This window comes from Elephantulus edwardii, unplaced genomic scaffold (genome assembly GCF_000299155.1).
Source record: "Elephantulus edwardii isolate Elephantulus edwardi_28Jun2011 unplaced genomic scaffold, EleEdw1.0 scaffold00021, whole genome shotgun sequence".
NCBI lineage: Eukaryota > Metazoa > Chordata > Mammalia > Macroscelidea > Macroscelididae > Elephantulus > Elephantulus edwardii.
In genome coordinates, this window is record NW_006399771.1 from 17,172,013 (window position 1) to 17,183,271 (window position 11,259).

General features: G+C 35.8%; 1 protein-coding gene across 3 annotated transcripts in view; it reads right to left on the reverse strand.

Moving 5' to 3' along the window:
- NAV3 (neuron navigator 3) overlaps positions 1–11,259 on the reverse strand; it is a 540,923-nt gene that overhangs the window by 12,138 nt on the left and 517,526 nt on the right. For all 3 annotated transcript variants that reach the window (XM_006882551.1, XM_006882553.1, XM_006882552.1), the window contains 4 exons: positions 7,557–7,711; positions 6,414–6,485; positions 5,645–5,841; positions 3,769–3,887 (listed from right to left, as the gene is read on the reverse strand). In XM_006882551.1, the coding sequence (XP_006882613.1) occupies positions 3,769–3,887; positions 5,645–5,841; positions 6,414–6,485; positions 7,557–7,711 (543 nt within the window). The remainder of the gene's footprint in view (positions 1–3,768; positions 3,888–5,644; positions 5,842–6,413; positions 6,486–7,556; positions 7,712–11,259) is intronic.

Here is an 11,259-nt window from a genome sequence, read left to right on the forward strand (position 1 = left end):
ATTTCCTGGCTGCTGGTGTCAAGAGTGTTGACCGTGGTAAGAGAGGTAAGGAGCCAAATAAAAAGAGATGATATAACTTTGCTATAGTCTTGAAAGTGGAGCAGAAGGGAGGAAATGAATCCAAGAGATGCTGAAAACTTTTCAAGCTAGATATCGAGCTCCCTGAGGAAGAAGTGGTTGATCGGATTTTATGGATATACATATGGCAACAGAGAATGCAGAAGGAAAGTTAAGAGGATAGTGTCAAGGGCACATTGGATCCTTTTCTCTTGACTAACTCTAAGGGCAGTGTTGGTGTCCATGTGTTTATTTGTTCCATTATAGCTTCCTTTAGAATGTTATCTGGGCTTTTTTGTGGTTTGTTGAGACTGAAATAAAATTGTATATGCATTTCATCCGAATGCTCTGTGCTCTGATCAGTCTTGGATTGTGTGAACTTGTGAATGTTATTTTTTTTTAAGTAAAAAGCAGCCTCTGTTGTGATTTTGATAGCTGCACAATTCCCTTACGAGATGGGTAAAATGTTTGCATGGACTGCAATCAGTGGGAAATTTGTTGTTGTTAATAGTGCCCTAGTTTTGAAGTGGACATTTTCTCTCTCAGTTGGAAACTTGTTACTTATTCTGTAGAGGATGAAAAAAAATATTTGTCATAAAAACTTACACTAATTAAAGGAAAATGTGTAATTATTGAAAAAGCTTGAAAATATATGTTGTTGTTGTTGTTGTTGTTGTTGTTATGTGCCGTCGAGTCACCTGCGACTCATAACGACCCTATGTACAACAGCCCTAAACTCCTCTCTGTCCTGTGCCAATCGCACTGTCTCTGACACTCCCATCCCAATTATCCCAGTCACTGAATCAATCCACCTCATAGAGGGCCTTCCTCTCCTGCGCTGTCCCTCCACCCTCCCAAGCATGATGTCCCTCTCTAAGGACCGGTCTCTCCTCACTAGATGTCCAAAGTATGTTAGACGGAGCCTCAGAATCCTTGCCTCCAAGGACCCACCCAGTTTAACCCTTTCCAGGACAAATCTGTTTGTTTTCCTAGCAGTCCATGGTACTCTCAATACTCTTCTCCAGCACCACAGCTCAAAGGCATCAATTCTCCTTCTATCCTCCTTGGTCATTGTCCAACTCTCTGAAGTATAACAGGTGATGATTGCGAAGACCATGGCCTGTATCAGACGCACCTTAGTCTCCAAAGAGATACCGTTGCTCTTCAGCACTTTGGAGAGGTCCCTAACAGCAGACTTTCCCATGGCAATGCGCCTTTTAATTTCCTGGCTGCTGGTGCCAAGACTGTTGACTGTGGAGCCAAGAAAACTAAAGCTGTGTACAATCTCAATCTCTTCACCTTCCATCCTGATGCTGCCAATTGGTCCAGTGGTGAGAATCTTTGTCTTCTTGACATTGAGCCTCAATCCATATTGGAGGCTGCAGTCCTGGACACTCTGCAGCAGGCGCTTCAGGTCCTCCTCAGTTTCAGCAAGCAGGGTTGTGTCATCCGCATAACGCAGATTGTTGATAAATCGTCCACCAATCTTGACCCCACATTTCTCCTCATAGAGCCCAGCCTCCCGGATAATCTGTTCTGCATATAGGTTGAAAAGGTATGGAGATAGGATGCATCCCTGGCGTACGCCCTTCCCAATTTTATATATATATATATTATTGTCTAGCATCAAGTGACACCAGATTTATAAAAAAGTTACCAAGGACAATAAAATTGGGGTAACCAATAAAAACTTAAATTTGCCCAATTCTATATTCCATATTCTATATTCCAAAACAAATGAAAAGAAAATAAGTCTAAATATTCAGAAGGAGATGAAAAGAAAATAAGTCTAAATATTCGGAATGAGATGAATTAATTTCTAACATTTCAAGAAAGAATCAGCAGAATGAAAATCAGTATCTGTTGCATCATCCGTTTTATTCCATTCCTCCCCCACCCCCCAACTAGAGCATATGGGAGAGAACATTTTCCATACGGTTCTTCACCAAAGCACCAGCCTGCATCAGAGAGGGGATCTTTTTTCCCCTCTCAAATCTGATTTAACTTTGGGTGCCAGACTTGGTTTCTTTACCTTTTCCTCCAAGTTTCTTTATTGCCAGTGAATCCAATTGGACAGTTCATGACACACAAATGCAGTGAGTCTTTTACCTCCTACTGCTCCAGAAAGCAGTCAGAGAGGACTCCAATAATTCCTTCTACAAATGGCTCTTCTCGTCTACCACATATTTCAACTGCAGTGAGAACTGTACATCTACCTAAAAGGTTTTCCCTCTTTCCTCCCGTGTGATAAATTTCCTTCAAAATGTGAGGTTGATATAACTGTCACTTTAACCCATAACAAACCACCAGAACTACAACATGAAATTTAAGGAATTTCCACTTCCAAAATAATTTTTATGTTTATCTCAGCTTTAGTTTATTTTCAATTGTTATAATAATTATGTGATTATATCGCTGTCCAAATGGAAGCTTTACAGAATAGAATTGCTAGGATACTGTTTCACAACTTACTTTTGCTTTAAATGCTACAAAACAAGAATTTATGCACTTTTAACTAAAAACTGAGGCGGTTTTAAGCTTATTATACATAGGACCTTTAAAAAGCTTCTTTCTACTTATTAGCAAATAAGTTGAGTTCAGAGGAATTTCACACCTGCTTGATGATCATTTATTAACACTGAAACTGTAACTAGAGAAATATATTTCAGTTGCACATTGATTTTAAAATTTCTTTCCAAAATATTTTCTAGAATATCATGTTTTCTAGACGTGAAATAAATAAAAATTGGTAACTTTTATATAATGATATTTAATAATGTATAGAGGAAAAAAGTATATACAGTATCAATGAGACCTTAATTTTGAGAGTACTTTTCATAACTGAAGTTAAAGATGATCAAGCAAAAACTGAATACATTTTGAATAAATTATTGAAAAGAACTTATGAATTTTTCCACAATAACATAGTGACCATTCAACCCAAATGTTAAAGACTCAAGTAGGGTTTCAAATTTCATAATTCATTAAAATTAACTCCAGTGTAAGGAACTAGCAAGATTTCTGAAAAAGGGAAAATACCTGTTTTTGGAAAAAGCCAAATTTTTCCTACTAAAGTGGGGTTGTTTTTATTTTATTTTATTTATTTTTTTTAGTTAATTCTAAATAGATGAGCTTGTTGGGGGATCTTGTGATGTAAAGATAAAAAGAAAAAAATTATGTTTATCTACTACATCACAGCTTAAAAAGCTAAGTATTTGAGAATAGAGAGTACTCACTAAAAAGTAGGAAAGGATTCTGCAAGTGATATTTAAGTATTTCAAACAACGAAGAATTCTATAAACAGGTAATGTACAAGTAAAATCTACTTGTTACAAACATATTTGGTTACTTTAAAATGGACCAAGAACTATATGGCTTGGCCCTTTATATTCTAACGGATTATATCCTAAAATGTACTGCTATGTCATTTAAGTAATAAAAGGACCTGTAAATAACCATAGCAATAAACTTTGCCTTAACTATGTATTTGTTAGAATATCCTTACTTATCTTTTACTTCCCATGCATCTAGTTTCAAAATAGGTAAATATGCTATTTCAAAGTTATTTTTTATCTTAGCACTATAAATAATTAATGTCTTAAGTGTTGTATTTTTTGAAGAAACACTCAGTGGGAAAGACTTTTTTTCTCTCTAAAAATGATTTTGATTTTCCCAATTTTTTAGGTTAGTAAAAATCATTGAGGACTGTACCTGAAGACCTTCTCTCACTGCCTCCAGAATGTAAGGGACCAAAGAATAGTTCCAGAGATCCATGAACCATACTCTAGAACCTTCTACATCCATGGGACAAGGGAGAAAGAGTCGGGGGCCTAGAAGAAACAAATAAAACATTTTGAGAGACATAGTTACCAATGTAAATGTGTGTGTGCCCATGTGCAACGATATAAAATTTTCATCTTTGTGAAAATTATAATCTGGATTCATACTGTCAAATATTTTATTAAAGACTAAATATCTCAGCTCCTCTTTAGTTTTTCAATACAACTTTAATCTAAAGCAAATTATAAAATATTTAAGATAAATCTCAAATCTAATACTGCCGTCAACCTGCTCTATTCTACAAATGAGCAAACTGTGTTGAAATGGAAAGACAATTAATTATAACGTTATTATTGTCACAAGTGTGACTCTGTCAGTGTCAGCTGCTCTCAACTTTACAATTTTTATTATGATCTACATGTTGTCTTTAGTGACTACATCTGTGTGATACAAGCAATGTGAAAGAGATGCTTTTGCAAGTATTTTTTAAAGGAATAGAACAATAAGCAATAAACAATAAGGAAGTAGAACAAGACAATAAGCAAAATAAGCAAGAAAAACAGGACAAATTAATGAAACAGTGAAAACTATTTTGTCTTACTGAAAAATTATTGCTGTTGTTGGAGAGACCATTGATTATTTTACTCATAATGACCAAAAGTGACAAAGTAGAACAACCCATCAGGTTTTCTAGGCTGTGATATTTAGGGGAGAGATTGCCAGATCATTTTTACCATAGAGGCATTGAGTGGGTTCAAACTGGCAACCTTACAACCATAGCATACTGCTTAACCATTGTGCCAAGACATTCTTTACAAAAAATACATTGAACATCTAAATTATCTCTAAGTCACAGTTTTCATAAAACTACATTTTGATAGAAAGCAGGTGCTAAAATTTGTTTTTAGCATAAAAATGGTACCTGAAAGCAGAAATTGTTTCTTTCAAATGGTTATCAAATTTTGGGACATTTTGGTATACCGAGTAATTTATCAGGGTACTAATCAAAAAGTCAGCAGTTCAAATCCACTAATTGCTCTGAGAAAGAAAGAGGGAAGTCTCAAAAGCTTTATTCTCAGAAGCCCAAGGGAGGATTATTGTGGGTCAGAACAAATTTAATGGTAATGAGTTTGAGTTTGGTTTTTAAAACATCTGTTTTACATTTCTTCGATATCTATAATTTGATCATTTTTGTTAATGAAAGCAGTTCGAATCCATCAGATGCTCCACAGGAAAAGGATGGGCAATCTCTGGTGTGATTTACAGCCTCTGAAAACCTGCTGAGTAATCACAATTGAGTTGGTGCTGACTTACAGCACATAACAACACATGAATGAGAAATCAAATTCTAATTAGAGAGACAAAGCCTAAACTCGAATTTTTAGAAGGCTGAAAAACACTAGATGGCCTTGTCATTTTCTGTCCCCCAATCTGGCTGATTTTATCACTTAATAAATGACGAATGCTCCTCATTCTGGAGGAAGGTTTCCAGGAAGTCTCCAGTATACAGAACAGATCTGTTTCTACATGAGTCTTTAAGTCAATTTTGTAGTGAAACAGGTGCATACAATTCTAACTGAACCTTTCTGTAGTGCAAGAAAAAGACCTGACATCTTTTCAAAGATTTAAAAGTCACAGCGGCAGCAAGTGAAGGTTATTTGATAAAGGATCCATTGCGTGTAGAGATTGGCTTAAACTGCTTCAAAGTGTAGGCAAACTGATATCATGTAAAAGGACAAGTAGCTGTTGTCTGTAGGTAGGACGCTCTCTGAGTTTATCATCTCTGCACTGCAATGTTTAAACTCACCAATGGTAACATCTGAAGAACTATGCGTTTCCAAAAAACTGTTGAGATGATGCCACGTCTTAGGAATCCAGTCTATAATTTTGACCAGGTCGTTATTGCGTATGTTCCTTTCAATTTCTGTCTCGATCAATTTCCTTCGAAGGTATCTGCCTAGAAAGCCTTTTACTGGTTCTGTGTGGTTTGCACACAATACCCACCTAGGGGGAAAAAAAATCAGACTTTTTGAATAAGTTCTGTTTTGAGTGCATACTGATTCCTGTTCAGCATAAGCAGTTGCATTGCTATTTCAATTGATTCCTCTGATCACAGGGGTAAGAAGTTTATTAGCTTTAGAGCTTTAACTTAACTAACTCTACTCTTTTTTTGAGCTACAGAGAAGCTCATGTGCGTCAGAGGTGAGTGGGTGGAAGCATGCTGAGCCCTGTTCTGGAGGAGAATCACAAATCCTGAAATAGGAACTCTCTTCACATTCCTCACACTTGGAAGAAAAGTGCTCTACTTTAGCTGGTGACATAGTGAGCAGGAAAAAAAAAACCCCTTTTTTTTTTTAAAAGAAACACTTCTGATTACAAGGAGGGGATCACAAAATGTCTGTTTGAGAAAGTGTCTGAAGAAGTGAGAATTATTTGCACACCACAGGTCACCACTGGCAGAGTCTGTCAACTTCAAATAGAAAAAAATCCACCCTAACAAACTAAAATAAACAGAGACAATAGCTTACAAACCACTTCAACACATACACCCCCACACATACATGATTTATCTTCACCTGAAATTGTGATGTAGCTCTAGATTTGGTGATGAAGAAACTCCCTGATTCATTGTTCCAATAATATAGGGACTGGAAAAAAAGAAAAGTAAAATTTAGACAGACTGAAAAATCAACAACCTTAGCCTATAAGAAGACTGTCTTATAAGTTAACCTGTATAAATATGAATCATTCCATTTTGATCTTGGGTTTTTAAAGATTATTTGATCACTTTAGGTTGGAAAATGGCAATCATCATTGGGCTGGAAATGAAGATTTGGAGTTCTAATTTCAGTTCTGGTATCCTAGATAAGTAATTCCCCCCCGACGCCCACCCCCTTGACAAGTCTCAAATTTACTCATAAAAAAATGAAAAGTTTAGAATAATAAAATAATCTCATCCCACTCTAAAATCTGATGACATATATATCTAATCAACTCACAATTTTTTCCTTGCTTACTATTTTAGTGTTATGTTTTTGGTTTCTAACTACCATGCACTATTTGTATTTCTGCTACAATCTTTATTTTATGCATATTCATTTTTAAAAAGTTTCTATCTATAGCAAAGAATGTTTGAATGGAATGGATATTCGGTGTCATTACAACTAATAAAACTCATGCAAACGTTCTCATATGTTCTTTAGAGGGCAGGCTATAGTGGATCTCCGATTAGATTTTCAGATTATTATTATATGCTAACCTTCACTGCCACAGGGAATATTTATGACTTATTAATGGAGGGAATTACATCTAAATTACATCTAAATCTGCCTGATAGAAAAGATTGAATTTAAACATTGTTATCTTTGTTATGGAGTAAAAAGAAAACCAGACCTTGAGAGGCTCCTTCTAATTCTTAGTTTCCTTGAGTCCAACTATTCTATATTTATATTTGCATCTTCCAGACTTTCGGCCTGTCTATAGAAGCTATCATAAAGGAAATACTTTTTCTAGCCTCCATTAAAGTACATAGAAAGTGCCTGTGAAATGAACATGTGTGTTCTAAGGAATAAGTAAGAATACTTAGAAATATTCTTTAAAGCTAATTGTTATGTTTTTGTATTAATGTAGTCCATTCTATGTCTTAAAAAGTATAAAGCATAAGAATGTAAATTTAATCATTTCTCAAATTTAATCATTCAAAGATTTGATAAGCATACCATTTGTTATATTTACAGTTGAGAAAACCATTGAAGATATCACTCAAAGAGCCCACATGGTGAAGATTATCAAGAATTATCACAACTGGGAGCTCTACGTCATTATTATCAGCACTGCACTGTTCAGCCAGGTTAGCTAGATACTGCTGCACTTCCTTTAAAAAAAAATAAGAGAGAAAAGAAAGGAAGCATATCAGTGATACATTTCTATGAAATGGCAGGATATTCATATTTTTCAGAAAGAAGAGTCTGTGTTCCATTGGTACCTTTCATTATAATCCCACAGATCATTCCATTGATAGAAAACCTGAGTCTACAAAGCAGAGATGATATTTTTTAAAGACAGGAAAGAGAAGTAAGGGGAGAACATCCAGGAAAGAACACCTTTATCAAATACAAAACAGAATTCAACAACAGAATTCTTGGTAATTTCCTTCTCAAAAGAAAAACAAAGAGTTCTAGGTGTGAATTCTAATGGAAGACCACAAATATTGCGATCTTATTCTTATTGTCAGTATTTCAATGATAACAATCGAAAATGGAATTTTGGCAAACTTTATCATATTAAAGGTAAATTACACCCAAAATGCCACCCTAAATTGCCACTGACACGTTGAAGATTTTATTTCTAATCTAGAAACCTTATTGTAAAGAGTTGCAATGCCAGCCCATAGGTATGTGCTTCGAATTCACCAGCTGCTCCCAGGGAGAAAGATGAACAATATCATTCCATGTGATTTAGAGACTCTTAAAACCTTCTCAAGGGTCTTTTGACTTGGTGGTAAATAATGGCAACAGCAGCAGTTGGAGAACACTTTAAAATGCAGCCTTAAGGGAGCTGTGGTGGCCTGGTGGCGAGAAGCAACACTGCAATCCTAGAGGCAAATAGTTCGAATCCACCAGATGCTCTACCAGAGGAGGGGCAATCTCCTCTTGTACCAGTCGGATCCAATTTGACCCCCCCACACACACACACACTTACATGCTGCTATAGGTTTAAGATTAGAGTGTGCTTTCTTATATTCTGTGTGCAATTTCTGTGCTTGAATCAAAGATATTTTTTGAAACATCTCCCCCCCCCCCCACTGGGTCATTTGATATCATAATTTATCAGTTGCCGAATTTCTCAGTTCTATCACAGGTATTACCCCTGTGAAGTAGCTTTTAATATAAATATGATAACCAGTTTGGTGATTGACTGCTCTCACAGATGGGCAGGCCAGAACATAATTAGGTTTCATAGAGTTATCCTAATCAGTAAAAGCATTTCCATAATATTTGCATATTTACAATGACATTTTTAATTTGTTAATCTTGCTGAGGGTTAGAAAACACTTCCATGATCCCAATTTTTGGCAGCCAGGTAAACAAGTGAACCAAATATCACCTCCATCTGTCTATAATACAAGCTTTAGAACCAAAAGTAAAAGACAATAAAACAATCATGTCTAGGGTTTGGGGTATTTCTTAATACAGTCACTTAAGTTAAAGTATAAAATATATTAAAAGCCAATACACTATTTGCCTTATATTGACCCAGCCATATAGAGTAAATGATGCTTATTTAAACCAGAGAATAAAAATAAAGAAATAAAACATAGATACAGACTAGAGTTTCATTTTTCAATTGCTTGTTCTGGAAGTAGGGCATGACTCAGAATAAAAGAACAAGAACTGATGCCTTTGAGTTGTCGTGTTAGAGAAAAGTACTGAGTATCTCAAGGAATGCTAGAGGAAGCACATCCTTGGGGTCAAGCATCTTCTCATATAGTTTTGCATGTTGTGAGAAGGTTCCAGTCCTTGGCTAAAGACATCAGGCTTCATAAGGTGGAGGATAGTGAAAAAAGAGGAAGCCTCTCACTAGGTGAATTAACACAGTGACTGTAACAATGGGCTTGAATATATCAGTGATAATGAGGACATCACAAGATAGGGTAGGGCTCAGATCAGTTGTTCATAGAGGTCACTATGAGTCACCGTAAACTCAATTGTTAATGTCAACAAGAAAAGACTTTATATCATTGATCTGACTATATTGTCATTTCTTAATTTATAAAATATTCAATACCTACTATGCTTATAGCTCTTGTCAATTCCTAGGAGCAGACAAAAATTTGTTCACGCTATTATTGAATTCAAGGGACTTCTTGTGGCTTAGTAGTAAGGAGCCTACCCAAAGTCATATGTTTTGAATTCACCAGCTGCTCTGCTGGAGAAAGATGGTCATTCTCCTCTTGTGGGATTTACTAAAAGCTCTCTGGAAGAATGGTCAGCTATGAGTTGATTCTGACTCAACAGTACATAACACACTGCTAACCTGAAGGCACAGTCTGAATCCACCAGTTGCTCCACAGGAGAAAGATGGGGAGTCTCCTCATGTGCTATTTACCGCCTCTGAAAACTCACTGGAGGGTCAGCCATGAGTTAGTTCTAACTTGAAAGTACGTAACAAGAAGAATTAGGGCCTCGGGGTAAAAGAGCAATTAGACTAGCTTCCCCTTTATGTTCTAAGAGTTTTCACATGAGGGTCTAGAGTTTAAATGTGTAAAAGTAACTTCAAAATAACATTCACAAGCATATTAGGAGCTATGAGGTGAGTGTAGGTTAAAGTGGCTGGTTTAAGGAAATCTTTTGGGAAGAAGAGCTTAGTGAGGGTAGTAGACAAACAAAGATGAAAGCACAATGGAAAGTGCTCTCGGAAAGAAGTTAAAGGAGTGATGTGGCTTACAACAGGAAAGGGGTCGATTCCAACAGAAGATGCTAGCCAAAATCAGGGGGAGCTGGCATTGGGGCTATCTTTTCAAGAAAGGGTAGAATTCATACTGACACATACATAATTATTCACTCTTTCACCCACATTTACCAATCACTTATTCTTTGCCAGATATTGTGACATCAAAGATTGAGGGAGAAAACACAATCATAAACAGAAAGGTAAGTCAATAAATGATTTAAAGTTTAATATGTTACACATATTATCTCGACGACTGTAGGGTGACTCAAGGAAAGCATCTCACTCCACCTTGAAGTTCAAGTGACAATGGGGATACAGTTAGGGCTGACTATTCAAGTCAAAAGAATCAAAAGTGAAAACTGGAAGGTCTGCCACATTAGTGAAAATAATAAGAGTTCTGCTCTTGCATAGGACATCATACATGGCAGTGCAAACAATGAATGAGAAAATGGAAAAGATTTACAATCCATGCAGGGTAATAGAGATGTTACTAAATAATCAACTGTGAATGAATGATTTTTATTTTCAGAAGGGTGAATAATTTATTTATCAAGAGGAATGCAAATATGAATTATATAATAGTGAATTAGAAATGGAAAAAAGCATTTAAAAAGTTTAAACCCCAGGACAGAAGATTAGGTATAAATGTGTATAATTCACAGTTGAAAACAGTATAAAACTTCTAAAAGAATACTCCTACCATTTTTATATCAGGGCATGTAAAGATTACCTATAGCTGCTGTAAAAGATTTTTCTAATGGTGGTATTAACTGATATTAACCTTAATTTATTAAGCTTTCACAATATTTTGATGCTTCCAGTTGGAAGAGGAGCATTCTAAATATAGAGAAAAGGTATAGCTAGTGGCCTAGCTTTACATAGGATTTATGTAAGATTCTCACCACTGGACCAATTGGCAGCATCAGGATGGATGGTGAAGAGATTGAGATTGTACACAGCTTTAGTTTG